The sequence below is a fragment of the Cydia fagiglandana genome, chromosome 26, assembly GCF_963556715.1.
Source record: "Cydia fagiglandana chromosome 26, ilCydFagi1.1, whole genome shotgun sequence".
In the NCBI taxonomy this organism is placed as follows: Eukaryota; Metazoa; Arthropoda; class Insecta; order Lepidoptera; family Tortricidae; genus Cydia; species Cydia fagiglandana.
The window spans coordinates 11,358,062-11,375,668 of record NC_085957.1 but is presented as its reverse complement, the minus strand read 5'-3'; the positions used below and the strand labels follow the sequence as shown (position 1 = coordinate 11,375,668).

The 17,607-nt window shown below is 39.5% G+C and overlaps 2 protein-coding genes across 2 annotated transcripts; both read left to right on the top strand.

Moving 5' to 3' along the window:
• Positions 1-6,096: 6,096 nt before the first annotated feature.
• Positions 6,097-9,796, top strand: LOC134677670 (uncharacterized). Its single transcript, XM_063536132.1, has 3 exons — positions 6,097-6,136; positions 8,800-9,722; positions 9,788-9,796. The coding sequence occupies exons 1-3, from the start codon at positions 6,097-6,099 to the stop codon at positions 9,794-9,796; spliced, it is 972 nt and encodes a 323-aa protein (XP_063392202.1).
• Positions 9,797-9,860: 64 nt separating this feature from the next.
• On the top strand, positions 9,861-17,387 carry LOC134677632 (uncharacterized). Its single transcript, XM_063536093.1, has 3 exons — positions 9,861-10,723; positions 13,536-14,228; positions 17,258-17,387. Exons 1-2 carry the CDS (start codon positions 10,266-10,268, stop codon positions 14,200-14,202), a joined length of 1,125 nt encoding a protein of 374 aa, XP_063392163.1. The 5' UTR covers positions 9,861-10,265; the 3' UTR covers positions 14,203-14,228; positions 17,258-17,387.
• Positions 17,388-17,607: the final 220 nt, after the last annotated feature.

Sequence of the window (17,607 nt, the reverse complement as noted above, 5' to 3'; positions counted from 1 at the left end):
CGACCTCCGCGTAGCCCGAAGGCCCGAAGCGTCCAGGATGTCAGTGCTTTAACACAGAACAATAGTACAAGTGTCTAAATGCGAAAGCCGAAGGCCGAGCTCCGCGTAGGGCCGAAGGCCCGAAGCGTCCAGGATGTTAGTACTTAAACACAGAACAATAGTATAAGTATCTAAATGCGAAGGCCGAAGGCCGAGCTCCGCGTAGGGCCGAAGGCCCAAAGCGTCCAGGCTGTCAGTTCTGTGTTTAACCACTGATATCTTGCAGGCTTCGGGCCTTCGGCCCTACGCGGAGCTCGGCCTCCGGCCTTCGCATTTAGACACTTGTATTAATTACCTGTGTTTAGAACTGACCTCCTGGATGCTTCGGGCTTTCGGCCCAATGCGACTTCAGCCTTTGGATCTTGCGACTTAGACACTTGTACTTAAAAATACTTACTTATTTATATCTGTACAAAAATATTCAATTTAATTAAATGTGTATTACTAAAAGTTTGTAGGTAACGTCTAAAGTACTAATACGATTGAATGTATGAATAAAAATACTTGGAAAAGTTACGGGAGGCGCGCGTCTGCCGGACGCTTCGGATCTTCGAATCGCTCTTTCGGCCTTTGCATTTAGTTAGATTCTTGTACTATATCTTTGTGTTTGAATACCGAAGTCGAGCGTCTCGCGAATGCTTGATGTAGGTATTATAATAATTTAGAGTAAGGCCAAGCGCGCACCACGATTTTTTGTCCTGCGATAATTTTGTCGCAGAAATGCAACGTATGTGTTTATATGTTAGTGCGCGCATATGAGACAAAAAAATAGCAGCGATTTTAAAATTGTGATTTGTCACATTTTTCCGCGATTGTTCGCGACGCGATTGTCGCAAAGTGAATTGCAGCATGCGGAGGCCAAAGCTGTTCATAAATATTAAATGACTTTATTATCTCTCTCTATACGCCTTACTAACTCTATGTATCCTATTGTGGAAAAAAAACACAACGACAGTCAAGAACGGAATTCTTAATTTGAATTTTTCCGATTTTTGAGATGCCTAGTCCATTGGTTGGAAAGCCCGTTCGAAATTGAAACTTGTTTGCAATATATTAAGGTCGTATTTTGTAGATCTCTCTCATACTAATAGTAGGCTATTGAGATAAAATTAAATATCCCACAAAAATAAGCAAGCAGAATTAAACTTTGTGTCAAAGACATAAGTCATAAATTTCAATGCCAAAGTTTTAACTAAGGATGTTTCTCGCCTAATATGAATTGACCAGTGTAAGCATCAGTTAGCTAGCCCTAAGCAACCAAAGGTCAAGCTGCAGTTGAAAAACTAATAAAGATAAAGTTAAGCTGATAATTTTCCCGCCGTCTCCATGCTTCTTTAAGTTGGGTATTGACTGGTCAGCTGCCTGTTAGCTATAGTTTTCGCGAAAAGCGCCAGGACAGAGGTGAAAATTTTTGTATGAAAACTTGCAACTTTAAATTCATTTTTTGACGAAACTATTGCAGTCTAAAATGAAGTCAAAATTAGTCCATCGACTCAATTTTTTGCAAGCTTTCTAATGGTACTCCACACGATTCTTACAAATGAAAAAAGTTTCAGCCTACCCCTCTCAACCCCCTAAATTTCCCCCTTTAATAAGAAATAAGCAGTTTTGACTTATTTACAATATGAGTGGTGGTAATTGCTATAACTGTTCCAAATTTTAGGTATCTATGTCAAACGGTCTCTGAGAAAAACGTATTTAACTGATTTGCAAGACCGAAGTGATCCCATAAGTGTTCCGTAAACAAAGTTTTGTACGGAACACTAAAAATCCGTAGGGGTTGGATCAAAAACTAAGTAATTAAGTCCGACTCACGCTTGACTGTACATTTCTAACAGGTTTTCCTGTCATCTATAGGTATAGTATAGACCTATTTTATGTATTTTTGACGTGAAACGTAGGTAAACGTCTTTAAAAACCCGTAGAGGGGCTCGGATCAAAAACCGATGTAACGAAAAAGTGTTATGGCGCGGCGGCTTATATCTCCGAAACTATAATACCTATAAACATAGTTTTGATACAGATGTGTAGAAGAAAGTAGCCATTACTCGGAACAGCACGTGCCGCTGACATAGATGGCGCTGATTCTGCGCTAGACACGACGTATTCGGAGCAAAAATGACCCCTATTTTCAGTGTTCATTTAGTAATGACTCATCAGCCCATTAACCGATTTCGGTAAAATTCATGTCATTTGATAGATCTTACTTTATTTTAATGAAATATGAGTAAAATAAAGTACGTGGAATTATAATAAGCTGTTAAAAAATAAAAATGTGACAGTTTTTACAGAATTTTTGACGTGAAACGTAGGTAAACGTCTTTAAAAACCCGTAGAGGGGCTCGGATCAAAAACCGATGTAACGAAAAAGTGTTATGGCGCGGCGGCTTATATCTCCGAAACTATAATACCTATAAACATAGTTTTGATACAGATGTGTAGAAGAAAGTAGCCATTACTCGGAACAGCACGTGCCGCTGACATAGATGGCGCTGATTCTGCGCTAGACACGACGTATTCGGAGCAAAAATGACCCCTATTTTCAGTGTTCATTTAGTAATGACTCATCAGCCCATTAACCGATTTCGGTAAAATTCATGTCATTTGATAGATCTTACTTTATTTTAATGAAATATGAGTAAAATAAAGTACGTGGAATTATAATAAGCTGTTAAAAAATAAAAATGTGACAGTTTTTACAGAATTTATATCACTGCTCTTGTTTGAGGCCACCGTGTGCGAAAAAAAGGGCGCAAAACTGACAAAATATACCTGAAATAGCAAGATAAAGCAATAACGGTTCTTTTAATACCACATTCACCATAGTAATACATGCTCATCTCCTCAAATAATGCATTAGCATCTATGGCGGCGCGGCGGCGCGAGTTACTTTGATAGAACACGTATAACGTATGACGGCTGCTTGACAATCCCGAGTTCCTAATGCTAGTAAGTAAATAGTAATCTTAGTTAGGTACTTTCTGATGTAATGGGTAAAACATAATTTAGAAAAGGTCACTTCTGTGGACAATAGGTACTATAAAAGGTAACAACTGTGGTTCATATATATCCTGTTTATCTCATTTGAGTCTCAAGTATTGAATGAAATATTCTGCCTGTAAAGGTGCTGCGCAAAAAATTGCTTTTAGATTCCCTTAAATGCGATGGCTACAGGAAAGACACGAACGAGTTTGCTATAAAACGTATATTACCCGTATAAAATATCTATTCTCGTAATTTTGGTGTGTTATTTACAAAAAAATTGTACCTATAATCGTTACATTCATTACTCCAAAATGAATTGATCATTTAATTATATAAATAGGTGTGACGCTGTAATTAATTATTTTAAAATTACCCATCAAATGCTGTATTCAAGTTCATCTAGATACAATGAATCATTATGACCCCAAATAATCCTTACAGATAAAATTTAGATATTACTCAAATATGTGCGACTTCGGTATTCAAACACAAAGCAATAGTACAAGAGTCTAACTAAATGCGAAGGTCGAAGGCTGCACTCTCGAAGGCAAGAAGCGTCCAGGATGTCAGTGCTTTAACACAGAACAATATTACAAGTGACTAAATGCGAAAGCCGAAGGCCGAGCTCCGCGTAGGGCCGAAGGCCCGAAGCGTCCAGTCTGTCAGTTCTGTGTTTAACCACTGACATCCTGGACGCTTCGGCCTTCGCATTTAGACACTTGTAATATTGTTCTTTGTTATAGCATTTAAATCCTGGACGCTTCGGGCCTTCGGCCCTACGCGGAGCTCGGCCTTCAGCCTTCGCATTTAGACACTTGTACTATTTTTCTGTGCTAAAGCACTGATGTGTTATAGTACTTAAATCCTGGACGCTTCGGGCCTTCGGCCCTACGCGGAGCTCGGCCTTCAGCCTTCGCATTTAGACACTTGTACTATTGTTCTGTGTTAAAGCACTAATATTCTGGACGCTTCGGGCCTTCGGCCCTACGCGGAGCTCGGCCTTCGGCCTTCGCATTTAGACACTTTTACTATTTTTCTGTGCTAAAGCACTGACATCTTGGACGCTTCGGGCCTTCGGCTCTACGCGGAGCTCGGCCTTCGGCCTTCGCATTTAGACACTTTTACTATTGTTCTGTGTTATAGCACTTAAATCCTGGACGCTTCGGGCCTTCGGCCCTATGCGGAGCTCGGCCTTCGGCCTTCGCATTTAGACACTTGTACTATTGTTCTGTGTTAAAGCACTAACATTCTGGACGCTTCGGGCCTTCGGCCCTACGCGGAGCTCGGCCTTCGGCCTTCGCATTTAGACACTTGTAATATTGTTATGTGTTTAAGCACTGACATCTTGGACGCTTCGGGCCTTCGGCCCTACGCGGAGCTCGGCCTTCGCATTTAGACACTTGTACTATTGTTCTGTGTTAAAGCACTAACATTCTGGACGCTTCGGGCCTTCGGCCCTATGCGGAGCTCAGCCTTCGGCCTTCGCATTTAGACACTTTTACTATTGTTCTGTGTTATAGCACCTAAATCCTGGACGCTTCGGGCCTTCGGCCCTACGCGGAGCTCGGCCTTCGGCCTTCGCATTTAGACACTTGTACTATTGTTCTCTGTTAAACCACTAACATTCTGGACGCTTCGGGCCTTTGGCCCTACGCGGAGCTCGGCCTTCGGCCTTCGCATTTAGACACTTGTAATATTGTTATGTGTTTAAGCACTGACATCTTGGACGCTTCGGGCCTTCGGCCCTACGCGGAGCTCGGCCTTCGGCCTTCGCATTTAGACACTTTTACTATTGTTCTGTGTTATAGCACTTAAATCCTCGGCCTTCGGCCTTCGCATTTAGACACTTGTACTATTGTTCTGTGTTAAAGCACTAACATTCTGGACGCTTCGGGCCTTCGGCCCTACGCGGAGCTCGGCCTTCGGCCTGCGCATTTAGACACTTGTAATATTGTTATGTGTTTAAGCACTGACATCTTGGACGCTTCGGGCCTTCGGCTCTACGCGGAGCTCGGCCTTCGGCCTTCGCATTTAGACAATTGTACTATTGTTCTGTGTTATAGCACTTAAATCCTGGACGCTTCGGGCCTTCGGCCCTACGCGGAGTTCGGCCTCCGGCCTTCGCATTTAGACACTGTTGCTATTGTTCTATGTTAAAGCACTTAAATCCTGGACGCTTCGGGCCTTCGGCCCTACGCGGAGCTCGGCCTTCAGCCTTCGCATTGGCGGTCCACACCACGTTTCACGTCAGCCATAGCGGCTGTGTCCCTGATACAGCCTCTCTCATTTTTTTTCAAAATTTTAGACCTAGTAGTTTCGGAGATAAGTGGGGGGGAATGGTCATTTTTGCCTATTTTCTTGAATTACTTCTAAACTGTTTATTCGAAAATTATAAAATAAATATATAGAGATCCTTACAATAAGCTCTTTCATTTGATATGTAACATGATATAGTTAGAAAAAAATTATTTTTTAATTTTCTCATTTACCCCCCAAAAGTGGTCCCTATGTTTAAAATTCATTTGTTTACGTTACATGTTCGTATTTGGGTCACAAATTTACATATGTGTACCAAATTTCAACTTAATTGGTCCAGTAGTTCCGGAGAAAATCGGCTGTGACAGACGGACAGACAGACAGACAGACGCACGAGTGATCTTATAAGGGTTCCGTTTTTTCCTTTTGAGGTACGGAACCCTAAAAATCAGAAATAGGATCAGAATCATGGATTTTTATTTCAGAATCAAGGTTTTTATTCGGATCCAATAACGGGTTGGACAATGTGAAAATGAAAACGCTCTAAGGCAGCACCACACTCAAGCACGGAGCGAACCCCTTATCGGACCCCTTATGAACCCCTTATCGGACGGAAGTACATTCTCGTATGTAAATTGGATATTAACTTTTAACGTACCTACACATAAATATTTTACAATTATGTTGCAATTTCTATTTTATTTATTTAATAACATTTTTACAACATAATAAAAACACGCTAACACTTATAAATAAAAAAATTGGCCTAAGTCGTCGTCCGTAGGTTTTTCAATTTCTTGAATTATTTTCAGAAAAATGGAAGCCGTTGTGTTTATCGCTGTTGCCAGTATAATAGGTAATGTATTGTATTTTGTTAATTTAAATAATATTTTGAGCTACGATGCCACAGATGGACATACTGATAAACATTGTAAAAATAAGATTCACAAACAAGATAGTAAATTAACTTTCATTTTGTATAAGTGGCCATGTCGCTAAGTTTTATAGTTTCCGAGATATAATCGAAAACCAGAAAAACGCGAGCTCCCCGGCTCAAAGGATACGGCCGGAGACTTTTCAGCTTCTTTAAGAATAAATAAACAAATAAATAAACAAATTTATTTATTTATTTCAAACATCAACATTTATTCAGCAAATAGGCGACAAGGGCACTTTTACACGTCAACATTGAATTTACATAAAAGCAAAAATAATAACATCAACAATTTTATAAAATAAAACCAACAATTCAATCTAACGTATTACAATTACTAAGAGATGTATATCTCTTAATGTCGAATTACATACAAAATACAGATACAAAACACACAAAAAAAAATCTATAATATTTAGAGGTGTAAATGTCTCTAGCTGTCAGAACTATAAGATTGAGTATATAGTTTATCAAGTTATCCTTAGAGATGTATAGGGTCTCCAAGAGTCAATATCCTGTATAATTAATACATTCATTAAGAGAAAAGAAACATACGAGAGCAGAGGGGTCCCTTTGTTTCCCATAAAGTCTTAAGTCATAATGTATTGTTTGTCATATTATCGTTAGTCATAAAACTGAAACCGTTAACTTTTCAGGATTTTCGTAAGGTTACACTGTAGATAGGTTAGGTTAGGTTAGGTTTGTTTTATGGCAATCCTGAAAAATTACGCGTTTCTGAGAAAAACCAATTATGACTAACGAAAATCCGGACAAACAATACATTATGACTTAAAACTATTTGGGAAACAATAGAGACCCGAGAGCAGAATGTAATTAATAAATAAAAATAAAGTTACTAAGTATAATAGCTCGTGTTAGCTTAAACAGACCAGTCTCCACAAACAGCACCCGTTCACGAGTATGACGCATATCTCAGCCATCGCCTCCCTCAACCTTCATTCGGGAAAGTGGCGACCCGATCAACGACGCCACCGTAAGCAAAGACTTTTAAGCGAGCATGACATGTTAAAGCTACCGGCCTATATTAATATTAAAATAGTAATAACATGTAGCTGTAAGGGCCCCCCCACATCTGGCGTCTTTCGAGCGTCGGCGTCTGTCGGCGTCTGGTCAGCGCTATGGAAAAAGACGTCGCTGCGCAGTTGCGTCGACGCTGCGTCGACGTTGCGTCGAGCAGCGGCCATAGAATTGTAGACGCCGACGATCGGAAGACGCGAGATGTGGGGGGGGCCCTTAGACACGGCATATTGTGCTCATATGTTATATAAAAAGACAGTATAGCTTCACATAATTACTAGCCTAAGTTGACTTAGAGATATAAAGGTCTCTAAGTGTCAGAAACATTAAAAAAAATAGGTATGTACAATCAAAAATAAAAATCAAATAAAGAAATACTTAGAGATGTATAAGGTCTCCAAGTGTCGAAAAATAAAATTAAATTTAACAATGTAATCAAGCGAGAACATCATTGTCTCATATGTCAATTCTACTGGACACTATTAGCATATTTAATTCACAATGTAAAAAAGAACAATATTTATTTAACTCTTATTATACTAATGTAATCAAGCTACCGGCTTAAAGGCATCTATCGTTTATAAATACTATTACAGTGTAGTACGCCTTACTTAACAAGGAGCGCTTAATGTGCGACTTAAATTTGTGAAGTGGTAAATTCACTACATCAGTGGGGACTTTGTTATAAAAAGTTTAAATACTAGCTGTTGCCCACGACTTCGTCTGCGTGGAATTAGTGACAGCAGCTGAAGTAGGTATAGCGCCTGGATAATGTTAATAGCAATCATTCAATTCGCACATTGCTTAGTTCAATTATGAGGCAATTCATTAACTTTTTCAATTCCGCCCCCCTTTGCACTCACTTCAGAGACGATTTCCGACATAAAAAGTATCATATGTCCTTCCCCGGGAGTCCCGGGACACAAACTATCTCTATACCAAATTTCAACTAAATCGGTTCAGCGGCTTAAGCGTGAAGAGGTGACAGAGAGACGGACAGACAGACACACTTTCGCCTTTATAATATTAATAATAATTAATAATAGTATTTATAATTTATAATATTAAGTACGTATTTAAACTTTCCTTTCTTCTTCTTCTTCTTCGTGGCCATTATTATTCCCATCTCTCTATTCTGTATCTTTAGGTATAAAAGTAAACAAAATCTACCCTCAAATGGCAGTTGAGGGTAGACGAAAACATTACATGATAAAATATTGTAGGTTAAAGTCAGGTCGTTCAGTGACAGATCCAGGCGGTTTTGTATTTGGTTGGTTAACCAATAAAATATGTTAAAAATACCCGAAATGTACCTACAAATTGTTTGTTTTCTTTCATTTAAACTAACCTTTGTTTCACCTAAAGGTGCAGACTATAGGGTTGGGGTTGGGGTATTTATTTATACTTTATTGCACTAAATATTATAAGATATACTATACAAATGGTGGATTTAATGCCCAATGACATTTTCGACCAGTCAAGCATAGGGCCAAACAGAGACAGTTACAATTTGTCATTTTCGCAATTTCCGTCTCGTTTTGTTGCAGTAAACACAGTGAAAGCAGTGGAGCCGAAGCAATTGAATCTAGCCCTCGAAACAGTCCTTCAATTTGACGAGAAAGACCGAGCAGCCGACCTAGCCGTCCTAGACAAAGTGCAAGATTTCCTAGATAAAATTAAAAATGCCATGCAAACCAGTGGTAGGAGAAGTAGCGGAAATGATATATCATTCACAGATTTCATTCTTAAAGCAGCTAAAATTCTAAAAAGTCTCAAAGACGATGAACTGGAAGAAGCATACGTCATTATCAATGATGAATCGAGACGATATATTAACACAGATACTGAGTTAAGAGAGCTATTCGATGATAATGACATGAGAAGGTACGTTTCTCAGAAATTGCATGATAACAAGGAGATGGCAGCTCATGACTTGCGTAGGCATATAGATGCAGTAATTACCCTAATAGGACTTAATCGAGAAGCTGGAGAAAATACCGACTTATTTCAAATTGGGAATACTTTGTATGAAGGTGCTAGTGCTACATTGAGGAAAGCTCTTAGTGACCTAAAGAACATGAGAAGAGGTAAAGAATATAATACAGGGAACTCGTTAAGAAGAGTGCTCGCTTCGCTTGCATTGAAGCATTATGACTCGCTCGGTGATGCTGTAAAAACTCAATTAAAAAAATTGATCAAAAATTATTGGCAAACATATATTGAAAGCAATGGACCCAATGCCTTACGCAGCTACATAACTACTACTAGGCGTACGTTGAATCAATGGAAAACACGCAAACATAGATATTACGATACTTTTACGGCACAAACAAAAAAGACATATTCACCAAAAAACATTAACTTTTTTAAAAACAAACCTTATAAAAAACCGGAGGTTTTCGTATCTAATGACGATTTAAAGACGTTGCTTGGTATGCATATTAATCAACCAAAATCAAATCAAAACCCAGTATCCGCGTTATCCTCACTTCTTTCTCCGAATCAAAATTGGTATTCCTCATTTCTCTCTCCGAGGGGTGCTGAATACAAACCACAGTCAAATCAAAATTCGTATTCCTCGTATTCTTCATTTCCGTCTCCGACGGGGGATAAATTATACAAACCACAATCAAATCAAAACTCATTTTCCGCAAAGCTTTATCCATCGGGGGCTAAACATAAACCAAAATCAAAACATTATTCGTATTCTTCATTTCCGTCTCCGTCGGGGGCTAAATACAAACCACAATCAAATCAAAATTCATTTTCCGCAAAGCTTTATCCATCGGGGGCTAAAAATAAACCAAAATCAAATCATTATTCGTATTCCTCATTTCCCTCTCCGTCGGGGGCTAAATACAAACCACAATCAAATCAAAATTCATTTTCCGCAAAGCTTTATCCGTCGGGGGCTAAAAATAAACCAAAATCAAATCATTATTCATATTCCTCACTTCCTTCTCCGTCGGGGGCTAAATACAAACCACAATCAAATCAAAATTCATTTTCCGCAATGCTTTATCCATCGGGGGCTAAAAATAAACCAAAATCAAATCATTATTCGTATTCCTCATTTCCCTCTCCGTCGGGGGCTAAATACAAACCACAATCAAATCAAAATTCATTTTCCGCAATGCTTTATCCGTCGGGGGCTAAAAATAAACCATATGTAAGACCAAAGCAAGGACATGACAGATGGCGTTATTCAAATAAACACAAGAAGAATCTCCGAACCAGTAAACAAGAGTCAACTGAATCTGCTGAATCGGAAGAAAAGGTTTTAATGGGTGGGCAAAGTACTCGGGACTTTGAATTTAGGACTGAAATAACTTCTAATGAGTTTTCTAGAGATAGAGAAGAAGACGAGACTAGTACAGAGGAGATACTAATACAGCACAGCAATGTTATCGATGTTGGGTTGTCTCGAAAGACACCACGACGATTAAACATTACTTTTGTTTCACCAGAAAAGTAAGTAATATGTAGTCATAGTCATAGTCATAGTCATTTATTTGATAAAACCGGTTTACATGTCAAAGATAATAATTATAATGATTCCCAACAGATTACAGTATTGTAAAATGATTGAGTTAACATTAGATCACAATATGATAAAAATAAAATATTAGTAAAAATGTACAATTATACAACTATAATTAGTCACTTCACGGATTCGTCCGAATAAATTATAACACATACCCAATAATAGTACCTACTATTGAAGTCAGTACCGAAGTAATAAATAAATAATCACACTTAAAAAGGATGTTGGTATATGGACTAACTGTCTTTATACATTAAAAATTCATCATAGCTATAGAACGAGCGCTCAATAAGCCAGTGTTTTAGACGGCACTTAAACCTATGCAGACTTGTGGCCTCAGTAACAATGCTTGGTAACTTGTTGTAGACCGTGGGGCCCATAACGTGAGTTAACTTGGACGACTTCACAAGTTTGCGGCTAATACCTACAAGCTTGTTAGCGTTTCGCGTATTGTACTCGTGTACCATTGCGTTCGTTTTGTAGGATGTAAGGTGTTCACGCACATACACTGCAACCTGCATTATTACTACTGCGGGTAATGTGAGAATGCCCAGTTTTGTGAACAGTTGCTTTGCCGGAGTATCTAGCGGTACTCGTGAGATGGTTCGTATGGCGCGTTTCTGGAGGCGAAAAACTCTTTCCCACTCGGCACAGCGTCCCCAGAGTTCCGCCCCGTACTGTATTAGGGAGTGAACTGTAGCAAAATAACACGCGCGGGCCACCTCCGAAGTCACAGACCCGACTACTCTACTAAGGGCAAAGCACGCGCTTGCTACTCTGCTGCACAGTTTGTCTACATGCCGATCCCACTTCAAGCCCGAGTCTATCTCAAAACCCAGAAAAGCTGTAGCAGTGGTTTGTTCCAGCAGCGTTCCATCAATTTCAACAGCCAGCGGCGCTGCTTGGCGACCAGATAAATTAAATTGCATGAAGTGCGTTTTCTTAAGGTTGAGAGCTAAGCCATTGGTTCTGAACCAATAAGCAAGCTGCGCCGCTGCCTCGTTCAACGCCTTCTCAACGCCATCTCCATTCGGAGCAGTAACAATCGCAGCAACGTCATCAGCATACATTAGTACCTCACCGGCTTTTATGGCATCAGGCAGGTCGTTTAAAAGCAGTGAAAAGAGCAAATTTGAAACTGATGATCCCTGCGCCACGCCCATACGTCCTCCCTGTGGATCAGACCTCACTTTCCCACCATCACTAACCACAACTTGTGTCCTATTTTGAAGTAGGCTTGAGAAAAGGGACAATGATGTATCGAGGATGCCGTAATGGCGCAGCTTACCTATGAGCACTGCATGGTCGGCAACATCAAAAGCCTTTGAGAGGTCACAACACAAGACTGCGACCTCCTGCTGACTCTCTCTAGCTGCTACAATACGCCGTATCAGTTCACGGGATAGCGACGTGGTGGATCTGCCCTCACGGTACGCATACTGTCTGTCAGATAGACTATTTGTTGATTTTAGGAACTGTGAGAGACGGGCACTTAGGCCATGCTCAAAAATTTTTGCTATCGCCGGAATAATCGATACCGGTCTATAGCCATCCATGTCTCCTCTGCTACCCTTTCCTTTGAAGATAGGTGCAACCTTACTTATTTTAAGCGGGTCCGGGTACGTACCTTCTTTTATGCAGCGATTAAAAAGTTCAGCCATCGCAAAAGCTAATGGAATAGGCGCTAGCCTCACCAGTTTCATGCTCACTCCGTAAACGTCTTTAGAAGCCTTTGGTGGAATGCATGAAGCAATCAAGCGGTGTACCTCATCCGCTGTAAAAGGGCGGAGTGTAAACAAGCAGTCCGCGGCGGGCCGGGCGTCGCGCAGCTGGCGCAGGGCGCGGGCGACATCAGCGCGCGGCGCCCCGCACGCTTCCGCTGCACCTAGGAACCTAGAATTCATTGCATCTAATGCCTGTTTTTTACAGGTAAACTTTGACCCGTCATTTTTTTTTATAACGTCTGCCACATCTAGCACAGGGCTATTATGTTTTCCCCGTTCCTTATTTATAACATTCCACATAGCTTTAGATGTATTAGTACTGAATTGAATTAGATTGTTGTAGTGACTAGATTTATTACTCTTAATTAAATTATCATAATGGATTTTCATGTCATGTATAAATGTATTAATTGAATCATTATTTGGGTGCGTATTACCAAATTCTATAATGTCGAATAATAAAGACTTACATAATTTAACATCTGCGTTAATCCAGGACGAATTATGCCCATTACTAATCATTCTCATACGCAGTGGGAAACAGATATAAAACTTATTGACTATAATATTAGTAATAGAAATCGCAAGTTCTTTAGCGTTCGTGTTTTTGGCAAGTATGTAGCTCCAATCAACACTATACAAAGCCGCAGTAAAATTAGCCTGATTAACCTCAGAGAAACATATTTACGTATAGATACTATTGAACTTTGACCGCCAAAGACGTCAACTGACGCGCGCGGCTACAGTCCAATCCAATATTAACCTTCCATTTTATGTTATGAGAGGTACTTTTTACTAATTATTGTATAAATAGGCTACAATGTGAAGGCAAGCCACACTTATGTACACGTGTTTACCTTACATGTCTCTTAAAAAATACACAATATTATATTCATGTAAAATGCTACTTTTATACATTCCACTGTATATAGTATGTTTATACCTGTGACTATTCAGAATAAATAATGAAATTGGGTCATTTTCGCCGAATAACATATAATATATATTTTAATAGTTTCAGAATCAGCGATGAAAGACGAATTTTAAGAAAAAGTAACGCAAACGATTCGTTTGCAGTGGATACTAGTCCAGGAAATTTTGATGCCGTAGATACAATGATTAAGCATATAGAAGAAGAAATAGAAGCAGTAAAAGACCAGGTCGAATACGTCAAAAATCTAACTCACTCGAAACGCATAGAAAATACAGACAGTAACAGAACGGAAAATTTTACTGATGCTGAAGCATTGGAATCCAAGAATACGTTCTCATTTAGAGCTCAATATGATACAGATGCGTCTAATTCTACAGAAACAGAGACTAACCGTAATAAAACAAATGAAAATGTTACTGAGACTACATCGACAAATGTCTCTGACATAACAACCGCTTACGAGGAAAAGGAAATAACACATGAAGAGCATACATCTGAAAATCCAATAAATAATATAGTTGACATCGATAAATCAAAAAATGGTGAATCGTTTGACATGAATGATACCCATTTTGTCAACGAAGTTAAACATAGACAAGACGAGACTTCTATGCCACCAAATGAAAAAGATAAGGCTGAATATAGCCCTGCAAATAGAACAGTAGTAGAAGTAGGCAATAATTCTACTGCCACAAATATTGAGGGGGCAGGAATTACTGCGGGGAATATGCGAGATATAAGCGAATAACAGCAAATATGCTAATGTATCCGTAGGTATGTATGGTTTCTCCTTCTTCTTTCTCGCGTTATCCCGGCATTTTGCCACGGCTCATGGGAGCCTGGGGTCCGCTTGACAACTAATCCCATGATTTGACGTAGGCACTAGTTTTTACCAAAGCGACTGCCATCTGACCTTCCAACCCAGAGGGGAAACTAGGCCTTATTGGGATCAGTCCGGTTTCCTCACGATGTTTTCCTTCACCGAAAGGCAACTGGTAAATATCAATTATCTCTAAAAAGTAATGAAATCTAGACAAAGTCGTGCCAAGTCTAAGGTTCCTTACTGCGATTTCTTTATTATTATAGTTAATGTTGTGTGACTTGGCCGTTGAAGGGTACACAAGGGTACAAAACCAGGTGCTCCATGACACCATTGCACCAATCTGCCATTGCACCAAAAAGAAGTGTTTGTTTCAGGCTCGCCCGTACATAAGTATTATTGAAATACGCAGCTTTATCAAGCCTACAATTGACTGGTTATTGAATCAACGTTTTCCAAGTGGCAATTTTCCATCGTCAATGGGTAGCGGTTCTGGCGACAGATTGGTGCAATGGTGTCATGGAGCACCTGGTTTTGTACCCTTGTGTACCCTTCAACGGCCAAGTCACACAACATTAACTATAATAATAAAGAAATCGCAGTAAGGAACCTTAGACTTGGCACGACTTTGTCTAGATTTCATTACTTTTTAGAGATAAACAAGCAGCTCCATCGAGACTTGGCTAGTTTTTTACAGAATGTTTTTGGTGGGATTTCACTTCTTTTTGTAGAAACCCCCTGGCACTGATTAAAATAACCGACTTGGTTTCACATTACATCTCAAAACTTTTTTGTAGTAAAAGCGTTGCGAGACTTGCACCTTTTTACATGTAATGTTTTTGATGGGATCTCATCTCTTTTTGTAGGCAGTCCTTCTTTTCGGGTACTTATACCCATACTATGTATACACATATCATAACTAAACATATCTTCATTCATACTCACATCCTTCGAGCAACACGGAAGGGAGGCGGCATTCGCACTATTTCCCCTCTGCCGAGGTACAAGATTAGCGCGTCAATATAATCTACCGCGGGTAATAAAACTAGTTGCACTTGGATTTTTCACTAGACCGAGTCCAGACGCGCGCGTGAACACTGCTGCACAAAAATGCCTGTTTGCTCGGTTTTTTGTTATAAAAAGAGGTCGGGGACGTCAAATTTACAAAAAGAAAGTGTTACATTTCACATGTAATATTTTTTTTTACATATCATACGTTTAATTACATTTAAATACAATTATTATATTTTAGTCTCAAGTAATTGTTGGATTTATCGATTTTGCTCGCTCAGTACAAATTGCGGATTGGTCGAGCGACAAATCCGACTTCTCTTCTCTCAGAATACAATGACATGCTTCAACGGAAATGTGTTAGTGTGCGTGTTGTGACACTAGTCACTCGTCCATACACAAAAAGAGATCGAGGTTTGCAAGATTTGTATTTGACGTGTGTCATTTTGTATGTATTTGTGTCGTCATTACAGAGGGCCTACCGCGAACCACGTTCGACGTGTTGCCTCCCTGTCACACTTACGTATGAATTTACAAGTGCCATAGAGAGGCAACACGTCGAACGTGGTTCGCAGTAGGGCCTCTGATTGGATTTTGTATGTAAGTGTGTGAGAAGTGCCACTGTGTGCACCTTCCCCCCGCGAAAAATGGCAGAAAGATTTGTACGGTGAGATATCGCTTGGGCCCCTCCCTTCTGACGTGTCGGAAGCCGGTGTTGCTCGAAGCTCACATCGTACATCGTAGTGTACCTTTACTTTACCTACTATTTGTTGGAACTGCAACTGTAACTTTGTAATATCATATATTTATATGGGATTACAAACTTACTTATGCAGTTCTTAGATCTTTAAAACGTGACTGATATTGCAATATTTTTAGGTTTTCCCTTTATGTGGCCATTAAACCCTAACTCTGTACCAAATTTCAGCTCTCTGAGTTTATGGGAAGTACTAGTTCTATTCTGATGATCATGAGTGAGTTTCATAAATGCGAAACTTTGCTTTCGCTTAACTTCGGAACTAAATGACCTACAGACTTGAAATTTTGGATTTTAAGTATGTGATTATAGCTTACTGGATGACCAAAATTTCTGCGTTCTGGTCTTATCCAGAGGTTCTCAAATAGGGGCCTGAAAATGCGGCGAAATGGTTCCAGTAAAGGATGGTACGGCAGTGTTTGCTTCGCGCTCGACTTGGCGGGGGCACTGCCGTGCCCCCCGAAAAATGATATTTCGTACATAAGTTCCGAAAAACTCATTGGTACGAGCCGGGGTTTGAACCCGCGACCTCCGGATTGAAAGTCGCACACTCTTACCGCTAGGCCACCAGCGCTTTTGTATGTATGCGCGTAGGTATGTATGGTTTCATGAAACTAAAATTAAAAACGTATGATATAATAAAACATTACGATCTTCCCATACATTTATATTGCCTGTATCTTTAATCGATTGTTTTTCTTTAAGCTGTATCTTTTACTGAGGTGTGCCAATACAGAGTATTCTACATATCTATCTACGATACAACTTCGAAAAATGGGAAATTCGAAACGAAATACGACAAAAATTAAAATAGACCGAATCGTCACGAGTTGCGAATTACCGAATAATTTTCATCTACAATAGAGTGGTTCTTGAGAAAGGTTTAGGCGTATAATTTGTTAAAGTAACTCTTGCGAAACCGGGGCGTGTCGCGCTAGTACTTAGTACTATATATATTATGTACTATATATACGTGCGATAGAGGTATAAAATGGCGGATCAATGTAAGAAATTATTCGTGTTTAGGTTTAGGATCTTTACTTTAGTTTTAATCCATTAGGTACCTTAAGTACCTTTTAATATTTTTTTTAGTTCTCAGCCATACTGGATGAATCATTTTACCAAAAACTGGTCAACACTACTTTTAGCAATACAATTTCAGTTTTTTGAAGAACGCTTTTCACAGTTTCCATCCCGTTTTGTAATTTGTTGCAGTAAACACAGTGAAAGCAGTGGAGCCGAAACAATTGAATCTAGCCCTCGAAACAGTCCTTCAATTTGACGAGAAAGACCGAGCAGCCGACCTAGCCGTCCTAGACAAGGTGCAAGATTTCCTAGATAAAATTTAAAAATGCCATGCGAACCAGTCGTAGGAGGAGCAGCGGAAACGATATAACATTCACAGATTTCATTCTTAAAGCTACTAAAATTCTAAAAAGTCTCAAAGACGATATACTCGAAGAAGCATACGTTGTTCTCAATGATGAATCAAAAAAATATATTAACACAAATCGTTATGTGTTGAGAACAACGTTAAGAGAGCTATTCGATGGTAATGATATGAA